The following is a 12,317-nucleotide window of genomic DNA, read 5'->3' on the forward strand; positions in this document are numbered from 1 at the left end:
AAGCTATCCTCACACTCATCCAACCACACAAATAAAGCATCCTTCTGTGTCAACTTGATCAAGGGCGATGCGATAGATGATAATCCCTAAACAAACTAGCGATAATAGCCCGCCAAACCAAGAAAGCTGCGAATCTCTGTGGTTGAGGACGGTCTGGGCCAACTCTGAACTGCCTTTATCTTCTTCAGATCAACCTGAATACCCTCACTTTATACTACGTGTCCCAAGAAAGCTACTGAACTGAGCCAAAACTCACAATTGGAGAATTTTGCATAAAGTTTCTCCTCCCTCAATCTCTGCAACACCACTCTCAAATGCTCTGTGTGCTCCTCCTGACTACGCGAATACACCAGAATATCATCAATGAAGACTATGACAAATGAGTCGAGATAAGGCCGGAACACGCTGTTCATCAAATACATGAAAGATGCTGGGGCACTAGTCAGCCCAAAAGACATCACAAAGAACGCATAATGACCATATCGGGTCATGAAAGCTGTCTTAAGAATATTCGAGTCCCTGATCTTCAACTGGTAATAACATGAACGGAGATCAATCTTGGAGAACACTCTCGCTCCCTGAAGCTAGTCGAATAAATCATCAATGCGAGGCAAAGGATACTTGTTCTTAATTGTTACCTTGTTTAATTGCCTATAATAAATGCACATCCTTATCGTGCCATCCTTTTTCTTCACAAATAAAACCGGCTCACCCCAAGGCGACACGGTAGGCTGAATGAACCCCTTATCAAGGAGTTCCTAAAGCTGCTCCTTTAACTCCTTCAACTCCGCTGGTGCCATTCGATACGGCAGAATAGAGATGGGCTAAGTGCCCGACACTAGGTCAATACCAAAGTCAATATTCCTGTCTGGTGGCATGCGCGGCAGGTCTGCAGGAAACACATCGAGAAAATCCCTCACAATAGGAACATAATCAATATTGGAAGTCTCTACACCAACATCCCTCACAATGGCTAGATACAAAAGAAAGCCCTTCCCAAACATGCGCTGGGCCTTCAAGAATGAGATAACTCTACTGGGAACATAATCAGTCACACCTAGCCACTCAATCCATGGCACACCTGGTATAGCCAATGTGATTGTCTTAGCGTGACAGTCCGGAATAGCACGACACGGAGATAGCCAATTCATGCCCAAAATGACATCGAAATCCACCATACATAATAATAAAAGATCCACTCGGGTCTCCAATAGTCACCACACATGACCGGTACACACGGTCTACAATAATAGTATCGCCCACCGGGGTAGATACATGGATAGGTGAAGCAAGCGACTCAAGGGGCATACCCAAATAACGAGCAAAGTATGATGACACATAAGAAAAGGTGGAACCGTGATCAAATAATACAGAAGCATCTCTGTGGCAGACTGACACAATACATGTAATAATAGCATCAGAAGCAATAGCATCTGGTCTAGCCGGAAGTGCATAGAAACGGGCTTGACTGCCACCTAATCGACCTCCCCCTCTAGAGTGACCCCTAGCTGACTGACCTCCACCCTTAGCTGGGTGGGTGGGTGGTGGTGAAGTAAATGGTGATGAAGCTGATGGTTGACTCCTCTATTGAGATATGCCCGCAAGACGACGAGGACACTACCTCCACATATGACCCATCTCTCCATACTCATAGTAACTCCCAGGTGTTGGAGAAGGGGACTAAAGGGAACCTCTAGCACCGGAATGACTAGATGATGCACCTGGCATAGAAGAGCCCTTAACTGATGGAACACGTTAAGAACTCTTAGCTGGAAGGGACACTAAGTGATGAGTGGACCTGATAAGAACTATGAGAACCATGACCCGATGATGCCCCACGATAACTTGGGCGAGCTGGCTGAGCATGCGTGAATGGATGACTTCTGCAATGCTGAAATTGACCTCTCGAAAGAGCACTACTATAACTACTAGATCCTCGAGGTCTCTTGGCCTCCCTCTCCTCTCGCTCCTGGCAACGAACAGACTCAATCTCATGAGCAATATCTACAACCTCCTCAAAAGTATCACCAGCCACCCTCTCCCTGGTCATGACAATACGAAGTTGATAAATGAGGCCATCAACAAACTCCTAATCCTCTCTCTATCTGTCTAAACCAACCAAATCGCATGACGAGCTAACTCGGAGAACCTCATCTCATACTGCGTCACAGTCATCTCTCCCTGATACAACCACTCAAACTACCTGCACAGCTTCTCTCTACGAGACTGCAGCTTATACTTTTCCAGAAAGAGAATGGAGAACTTCTGCTAGGTAAGGGGTGCTGCACCGACAGGACTACGCCTCTCAATAGCCTCCCACCAGCTAAAGGCAGCTCCAGAAAACTGATAAGTAGTGAAAGCAATCCCGCTGGTCTCCAGAATACCCGTTGTACGAAGCATCCTTTGACACTTATCCAAGAAACCCTAGGCATCATCGCCCTCTGCACCACTGAAGGTCCGAGTCTAAAGTCTACCAAACCTCTTTAACCTACGCTGCTCGTCCTCTGGCATGGTAGGAACTACATAGTCCTGCGTAGCTGCAACTGGCTAGGCTAGATGCGCCCTCGGTGTCTGAAGTCCCTGCACGACCTGCTCAGGTGTGTGAGCGGCGGGAGTCTAGGTGCCTCCCCCGGCCTAAGAAGTAGCTGTGGCTGTAATAACTGAGACCGTCTGAGCTAGTCCAGTGCAAACTGATAGGATCTAAGCCAAGGCCTTCTGAAGACCCGGAATCACAATGGGCACAGCTGGTGCCTGAGCTGGTGCTACTGAAGAGTCCACAACTAGGACCTGGTCCTGAATTGGAACGGCTGGTGGATCTGCAGGTGCTGCCCTAGCTGCTGTGCGGGCCACACCCCTACCCCTACCGCGACCACAACTGCATCCTTGCCCTCTAGTGGCCACATCTGGTGGTACTGATGGTCGTCCATCCTGACCGGTAGCGCGTGTCCTCACCTTCTGTAAGAGAATAGAATAACAGAAGTTTAGTACTCGGATCAACAAATTCGCACGACGAAAATTTCAAGAATGTGAAGTTTTCCTAAAGCTTCTGCAGCCTCTCGAGGATAAATACAGACGTCTCCGTACCGATCCGCGAGATTCTACTAAACCTGCTCATGACTCGTGAGACCTATGTAACATAGGCTCTAATACCAACTTGTCATGACCCTAAACCCAGACCCGATCATGATGGCGCCTCTTATGAAGACAAGGCCAGCCGACACATTCCCATTTCAATTTTTTAAAGCAATTAGAATAATAAGTATTAAGTTTTAAACATGATAAAATCCCAAAATAAGCAGTGAATAGTACAATTCACGGAAATAGAGCCAACACAGCCCTACATTAGGGTGTCACCAGTCATGAGCATTTATCAATATACTATAAGTCTGAAGAGTCTACAAAGCTATTACAAAATCACTAACAAGAGAAAGGAAATGAGATAAAAGGGGGAGAAGCACGGGGCTGCGAACGCCGAGCAACTACCTCGTAAACTCCGAAATATGCCGGGAGCTCTCAACCCTTGCAAGCAGGATCAACAACGCCTGAATCTGCACACGGGGTGCAGGTAGTAAAGTAAGTACTCTAACTCAGTGAGTAATAATCATAAATAAAGACTGAGAAATAAGAAATCACGTAAGGCACATCACAGGCTATAAGGAAGCAGTAAAAAGTCATAAAACGGTGAAATTGTGCAAAGTCACTCTAGTTCAGTTTAAGCTTCTTAAAAATCCCTTTTAAAATAGTTAAGCAAGTAAAAGACAGGCAACTAGAAAAGGTAAACACATAAAGAACCGCCCCTCGGGCACAATACCAACAGAATCAGCCCCTTGGGCAACACATGGAACAATACCAGCCCTTCGGTATCTATCTCATATCACAATGGGTACCCACGCTCACTAGGGATGTGCAGATTCTTGGAGGGGCCCCTTATGGCCCAAGTGCAATATCAAGCCATCTCGTGGCATCATCATTAGGCTCTCAGTCTCATATCAACAAGCCACTCCGTGGAGTACAAATCTCAGGAGCTTGGCCTCATAATCATAATCACTATTTCCTCACAACATAGGCCCTCGGTCGTACTCAGTCAGAATCTCACAAGCCACTCGGGCAACAGTAAAACATGGTGCTCAGCCCAAAATATCATTTAAAATATCATTTAAGTGTTAAAGCGGAGTAAACATGGCTGAGTTATAAAAACAGTAGAATATAGCATGACTGAGTTCAAGTATAAAGTCAAAATAGTGAGGAAATATGAGTAAAAATCCCCTAGGGTTCAAATAGTTGGCACGAGGCCCAAACATGGAATTCAGCCCAAACATGATGATAGCAAATAGTTTTCAGTCAAATACGAGGTAAAATAGTCATTCGACACGGACTAAGTCATAATCCCCAACAGTGCACGACCCCATGCTTGTCATCAAGCGTGTGCATCACCTCAATATAGCACAACGATGTGAAATCCTGGGTTTCATACCCTCAGGACATCCTTTACAATCATTACTCACCTCAATCCAGTCCAAACTCTAGCCCGCGACACCTTTGCCCCTCGAATCAGCCTCTACTCACGTCGAATCTATCCAAAATCAGAATCCCCATGTCAAAATATGCTAAGGGAACGAAGCCCCAACCAAAATAATCAATTTACAACACAAATCTTGAAATTACCAAAATTCGACCCCCGGGCCCACGTTTCGGAATTCGATAAAATTTACATCAATAGATTCCTTATCTCCCCACGAGTTCATACATATCAAAATGCCCAAAATCCGCCCACAAATGGCCCCTCATATCCTCAAGTCTAGGTCATCAATACCAAGCCCTAGTTTTCCCAATTTTAACCCTTAAATTCCATTAATTATAGCCCTAATCCGTGAAATAATACCATAGGATTGAGTTTGAGGTCCAAAATCCTTACCTTAATGAAACCCCCTTGAAATCCTTCTTCCAATTGTCAAAAAAGCTCCTAAAACCGACTTAGCAATGGAGGAATAGCTCAAAAATCGCGAAGGAAACAATTTATATGTTCTACCCGAGCTAAACCGCATCTGTGGTAAAAAACACACACCTGTGGTCCCAAGTGCGCTTCTCCGCAAACCACTTAAACGTCCATTTTTCGCTTCTACGGTACCTTACCCGCACGTGCGCGCCATCACAGGTGCGGCTCCTCAGCCGCTTCTACGGCTCCATCTTTCCTAGGCCCTTTCCGCTTCTGTGGCCCCTTTCATCGCATCTGCAGCATCGCACCTACGGTCCCCAATCTGCAGGTGCGGAAACAACATAACCAGAAAATCTACAGCTTCATTAAAAACTCCAACCATCACCCTGAGGCCCCCGGGACCTCAACCAAAAGCACAAACATATCCCATAACCTATTCAAACTCGTTCCAACCTTCGGAACGCTCAAAACAACATTAAAACACCAAAATCACATCAAATTAAAGCCTAGGATTCCAAAATCTTCCGAATTCTGCTTTTGATCAACAACCCAACCAAACCACGTCCGAATGACACGAAATTTTGCACACACATCCCAAATGACACAACGGAACTACTGCAACTCTCGAAGTACCTCTATATCAAAATCTCACATATCAACCGGAAAACATCAAAAAATCCAATTTCACCAATTCAAGCCTAAATCTACTCCAGACCTCCAAAACACATTACGATAATGATCCTAAGTTCCAAATCACCTCCCGAAGCTATCCGAACCATCAGAACTCACATCTAAGCCTTCTAACACATTATTCAACATCTAGTTGACTTTTTTAACTTAAGCTTCCTAAAAAAAGACTAAGTATCTCAAACCTTACCAAATCCTTTCCGAACCCAAGCCAACCAACCCGATCACATATAGAACTGATAGACAAAGCAATAAGAAGCAGAAATGGAGGAAACAGAGTGGTAACTCATGAGACGACTGGCCGGGTCATCACAAATAGTTAGTTCTATTGTTGGTGGAAGACTCGTATGCATGATTTTATAATGGTTGAAGACTCAAAACTATGGGACATCATATGTGATGGTCCATATGTTCCTATGAAGAAGCTTGGAGAAACTGGACCAATGGTGCCGAAAGATAGAAAGGAGTACAGTGATATTGATAGAAAAGATGTAGAAAAGAACTATCATGCCAAGAAAATCATGGTATGTGGTATAGGACCTGATGAGTACAACAGAGTCTCAGCTTGTGATTCTGCCAAAGAAATATGAGAGGCATTGTAAACCACATATAAAGGAACTACTCAGGTTAAACAGTCTAAGATTGACATGCTCACCACTGAGTATGAGCTCTTCAGGATGAAGGATAATGAGTCTATACAGGATATGCACACTAGATTCACATCCATCATAAATAAGCTTCATTCACTTGGAGATGTTATTCCCAGAAATATGCTTGTAAGAAAAAATTCTCAGTGTTCTACCTAGTTTTTAGGAGAGTAAGGTGAATGGCATCACTGAAGCTAAAGATCTACAAACTCTAACCATGGATGAACTAATTGGTAATCTGAAGACATGTGAGATGGAAAAAAAAAAGACAATGAAAGGAAAGAGCCAAAGAAGGAAAAGAACCTGGTGCTCAAGGTTGAAAAAATAGTGACTCAGGTGAAGAATGTAGTGATATGGCCTTTCTTACTAAAAGTTTTCAAAAGATGGTTCGAAGAAATGGTAGTATACCAAATAGGGGCAGTTCAAGTAAGGCAAGGAACAATGATCTCTGTCACAGGTTCGGAAAGCCAGGCATTTCATCAATGATTGTCCACTTTTGAAACAGGAGAAATACAAACAAAACCCTGACAAAGCAGCAAAAAGGAACTCGCTTCCAGAAAAATGATTTAGTCGAAAAAGTGCAGCTGAAAATATTGTGAAGTAGGCTCTTGCTGCTTGGGGAGACTTCTCCAGTGAATCAGAAAGGGAACCGGATGCAGAAAATAGCTCCATAATGGCAGTGGAAACTGAAGCAACAAAATATGGCTCACTAATTATGCTGATGGCTCAGTCTGACGATGATGAAGAGGATGAAAATGATGAGATAAATTTTAGGGATGTTCAGAGAAATCTGAAATCCTACTCTTCTAAGAGGTTAAGGTCATTAACAAATGTTTTAATTGATGCATATTATAGACTTATTAATGATAAGGAGATCTTGACCATAGAGCTAGGAGATGCTGAAAAATCTAGAGATGATCTGGTGGTTTGTGTAGTGGATCTGAATGAGACCATAGCTAATCTTGAAAAACAAAAGGAAGTTTTGAATGAAAAAATAAATAGTGTAGAAAATAAGAGAGATGACCTGATGGTAGTGGTTGTTGATTTGAAGGGAACCATAGAAGGCTTTAGCAATGAAAAACACACTCTAGAAGAGAAAATTGCAGCTACTGAGCAAGAGAGGGATGACTTTTTAGTGATAATCACCGACCTAGAGGAAACCATTGAGGGACTCAAATAAGAACATAGAATTGTAAGTATTGGGAAAGGAAAGGAAGTAGCTAGTGAGACACACATCAAGATTGAGAAGGAATTAAATGATGTGAAAACTAGTCTATATGGTGAACTTGAGAAAAATAGGCAACTTCAAGATGAATTGGAGAAAGTAAAAATTGATCTTGAGAAATCTCTGAAGTGGACCTGGTCCTCAGATGCTGTCACTACCATGTACTTCAACAATAGTGGAAACAGGCATGGAATCGGGTTCCAAAAGGAGAAAATTCCTTACAACCCTCACAGCAAGTACATCATTGTTCCTGATAACTAGCTTCGTACCCACTTTGGGAACAATGAGCACTTCAAAGAAAATTTCCAGGTCAGGGTTCAATCTATTTAGAAAACCAAAGTGTTTGCTGAAAAGGTGACAACTAAAGAGGGACCAGGTACCACTCACAAAAATCGCAACTTCCCTGCATGGACTAGAAGAGCTTTTATCCATCCCTTTTCTCATAATAAGGGACCCAAACTAGTTTGGGTTCCTAAATCTTACCATGATTTATATGTGCAGGGAATAGTGAGAGGAAGCGGATTGCAATGGTTCATGAACAGTGGATGCTAAAAGCACATGACTTAAAACACCATGGATTGTCTCTCACTGAAAGCCCTGCAGGAAAGGGAATGTATACTATGGAAATTAAAAAAGGGTACATTCTCGGTGTTAGAAAAGTTGGAAAGTCTCTGTCACACCCGTTTGAGAACGTGTGCTATGTGGATTGCCTGAAGTACAGTCTCTTGAGTGTTTCTTAAATTTGTGATAAAGGGAGAAAAATAGAGTTCTTATAAAAAATGCGCACAGTTACAAATTTGGTAACTGGTGAAGTGGTCTTAGTCGCTAAAAGAAAAAGAACATCTACTTCACTGACCTTAAATCCCTACAAGCTAGTAATATGAGCTGCTAGAAGGAAGTTGACAATGATACAAAACCTTGGCATAATAGATTGGGAAATGCAAGGCTCTCACTTCTGAATGAACTGATTCAGAAGAACCTAGTTCGTGGGCTGCCAAATTCAAGATCCACCCGGACACCGCTTGTTAGAGCAAAGGAAGATACTTTTGAGGTATTTGCAACACTTGTCAGGAAGATCCAAGTGGAGATGGAACTGAAGGAAGCACGTATCAAATCTGACCACGGGATAGAATATGTCAACGCCAAAATTTGATGAGTTTTGTAATAAAAATTAGATCACTCACAACTTCTCAGCACCAAGGACTCCACAGCTAAATGGTGTTGTTGAAAGGAAGAAAAAAACTCTGGAAGACATGGAATGGACAATGCTCATCGACAAGGGAATCGCCAAGGAGTTCTGGGCAGAAGCAACAAACACTGCTTGCTGCTTGGTGAACGGGTGTATGGTCAGGTCCCTCCTAAAACAAAATCTCCCAAGAGCTGCTCAACGGAAGAAAACCAAAGATAACTCATCTAAGAATCTTTGGATGCAAATTCTACGATCTTAATAATGGAAAGGACCGGCTTGGAAAGTCTAATACAAAAAGTGATGAAGGAATCCTTCTGAGATATTCCTCTTAAAGCAAAAGTCTACAAAGTCAGCAACAAAAGAGCACAATGTGTGGAAGAAAGTGGTCATGAGCTATTCAACAAGACTCCTTCTTCTAATAAGGGAGGAAACAGTAACGATCAAGATATTGAACTTCTTTTGGTTCCTAGAAAATATCTGATGTTTCAAATGGAAAGGGTAATATGATAAGACAGATGAAGGAGACAGGTAAAGACAATGCAAAATCTTCTTTCACTTCTCAAGAGAAAACTTGTACTTTAATTACTATCAACTGAAGATGAAGGAAGAGTTTGGAGATGTAGTGCAATAGACTCCACAAGTAGCAGAACAAGCAGTACAATGATATCCACTTAAATTACTCAGTTCTCCTACTAATCAAAATTTCAGTTCCCATAAGGAAATGCATCATTTTGAAGAAAGCAAAGTTATCTGGTGGTCAAGAAGAACACATCTGGAATGATTCATTCTATTGGATCATCTCATGGGGTACGAGGAAATACAACCCAACAGTTCTCAAACAGTTGAAGCAAACTCTCTTAACATGGAAAAGAACCTGGTCCAGCAAGAGGACCAAACTCGTTGATGTCAGATACATTTGTCTCAGAAATAATAAAAAAAGGGGGCCTATCTGTATGAGATTTTGCTGCACAAGAACATCAAATTGCAGATATCTTCTCCAAAGGCATTGAGCCAGGAACATATTGAAAGAAATAGGGTAAAGCTGGGGCTGTTGAAGCTTAATTGAGAATCTGATCCCTCATCAGTTAGATATGAAAATCTCCTTCAGGTAAAACTAGTTAAAGTGTTTTCTGGCCGAGCCTAACTCACATCGATACCTTTGCAGGTAAATACACATGACGATCATAGAAGCTTAGGTACAATGATGAACTGCGAAAGAAGGGATGCTAAAATCTTTTTCAAAAAACCGTTCGGGCATCAGGTTCCTGTACCACAAGTTAGTTTTAATGTGTTGTTTTGCATGCTTTCTCAAAAAGGTTAACAATATTAATTCAACTGCCACATCATCCAACTTTTTAAAATCTGCACGTCATGTCTTGTCTTTCAAATCACTTCATCTCCTCTGCACGATAATGTTTTCCCACAAACCTACTACTGTTTTCAGGACTCTTTAGAACCCGTTTCTCTCTTTTCTCATCATTAGCCCTTCTTCCTATAAAACTCTCTTTCTCCCTCACAGCAAGTCATAAACCTTCATCTCTTTTGTATCTCTGTGATCTTCTCTTCACTTCTCTTTCACTCAACATCCCTATCAAATCCTCCTATAATGGCAATCGAACGATCACTTCCTTCTCCCACTATTAACACCTCTCCAACTTCCCTATCATCCTTAAAGTTATCTCCAGAAATTCACTCTTCCACACTTTCCAATGCTACTACAGCCACACCTATTTCCTCCTTATTTCCTATTGTTTTTCCTTTTTAATCAAACTCTGTCTCATTTCCATGTGTTGAAAACCCCCATGTCTCCTCATTCCTCTGATCTCACCAAAGAACACTCAGGAAAGGTTACCTCTCAGGTGTCAGAGCTCTCTGAGGATGATCCTGATCAGTATCTGAACTCCTCCCTTTTAGACTCAGTTGCTCTCACAGAGTCACCAGAAAAGGAACAAGAGGACTCAGTTGCTGCTGAGAGTTTGTTGAATGAAAGAATCTATCTCTTGTCTGAGTATTAGGGGGAAGAAACTCCATACCTAGGCGATGAAATAACCATGGTACTCTTCGAGTCTGTAATCCATGAAACTGTCCCAGAAAAACCTACTAGAGGACTTGATTCTCTTCCAGATAAATCCACTTCTGAACCTCTTGATTATCCTAAGCCCTTAGAATTCTCTTCCAACTCACCACCTATCAGGTTGCAACATAACTAGGGTTTTGAGTCTACCTAGCAGAAAAGTAAAATGAGTGCCAATACAAGGAAGAAGAGGTTGATGAATCAAGGGGAATTTGTGACTGACGAAAGAATTCCAGTAGGTGAGATTGAGAAAGTACTCTAAAGGAACCCAGTTCCTTAGTATAACGATCTATAAAAGTCCAGAAGTCTATGGATGAAGCTTTCGATGAAGCTATTGAAAAACAAAGTGAAGCATCCGTAAAGGGTAGCAGTAAGTCTAAGAAGAGTATAGTTGAGCAAGCTATATCTGAAGGAGATACTATGGAACTTGTAAGTTGGAAAGGGAATTCTATTGAAGAATCTAGAAAACGAAAACGGGAAACTATAAGGGAACCTAGTTCTCTGAATACCATACCTAGTGACAGTGGTCTTCGGTAGGAGAGATTGAGAACTCAGAAAGTCTTATGGGGTCGTATATTGGATCCAGCAATTTCAGACATGGCAAGTATGAGGCAAATTCTGGAGATAGTGGTATTTCAGCAATAGGAGCACTTGTTTCAAGAGAACATGCCTACGGTATACGAAGATGCGGTACAAAATTTCTACGCATCTCTCTTCACTGTTAAGGGAGATCACATCTGTATGCTAGTAAATGGAGTAGACATTGTACTTGACGCTTCAACATTGGGGAAGGTTCTCCAAATTCCATGTGAAGGAATGTCCTCAGTCAAAGGTATCTATGGTGCCAACTTTAGGAGAGCTATCATGAAAGAGCAAGCTATTCAGCAGGGGGAACAGGTGCATAAGAAGGTACTACTTCTTGAGTATCAGCTCCTCTTTGATCTGGTTAATAATGTGCTTTTACCTCGTTCTGAGAGGCAGTCTATTGCTACAAAGTCTGATATGGTCTTAATGGAGGCTCTTGATGAGTTTGTCCCTATCAATCTGCCAACAATCATGATAGATCATATGCAAAAGGTGGCAAACTTTAAAGGTAGAAATCATGGGCTTCTATATGGCTTTCTCCTCACTCAAGTGTTTAAGTTTGACAAGGTCCCTTTGGGTAATTTCAAAGTGGGAACACGCAAGTAAACCTTTTCTAAAACCATTCTTGAAGAATGTGAGTGCGTAAAAAGGGTTGGTGGAATCATCTCGACCATTTCTCAGCTGATCAATGCTCAAAATGCTGCTTCTGAAGAGATCAGAAGTTTGATGGCCCAGAATGCCATACTAGAAACTCAGCTCAGTCAAGCGGGTAAAGGATCCAGTTCCGTTAATGAAGAAGTTGCCCGCCTAACAAAAGAAAAGGATAAGCTTTGCACAAAACTGCTTGAAGAACAACTGTCTACAAATGCCCGACCGGACCTAGTTCTCATGACCCTTGCTACTTCTCTCTCCTAGTCTCCCTCTTCTAGTGCCTCTTAGATACCTCATAGTGACCAGTTGTCTTCTGTTATGAT

At 42.2% G+C, this 12,317-nt stretch overlaps 1 protein-coding gene across 1 annotated transcript; it reads left to right on the top strand.

Moving 5' to 3' along the window:
* The first annotated feature begins 5,985 nt into the window (after positions 1-5,985).
* Positions 5,986-7,756, top strand: LOC138875419 (uncharacterized). The gene is made up of 4 exons (XM_070154246.1): positions 5,986-6,147; positions 6,250-6,399; positions 6,875-7,405; positions 7,484-7,756. Exons 1-4 carry the CDS (start codon positions 5,986-5,988, stop codon positions 7,754-7,756), a joined length of 1,116 nt encoding a protein of 371 aa, XP_070010347.1.
* Positions 7,757-12,317: the final 4,561 nt, after the last annotated feature.

The sequence above is a fragment of the Nicotiana sylvestris genome, chromosome 8 (genome assembly GCF_000393655.2).
Source record: "Nicotiana sylvestris chromosome 8, ASM39365v2, whole genome shotgun sequence".
NCBI lineage: Eukaryota > Viridiplantae > Streptophyta > Magnoliopsida > Solanales > Solanaceae > Nicotiana > Nicotiana sylvestris.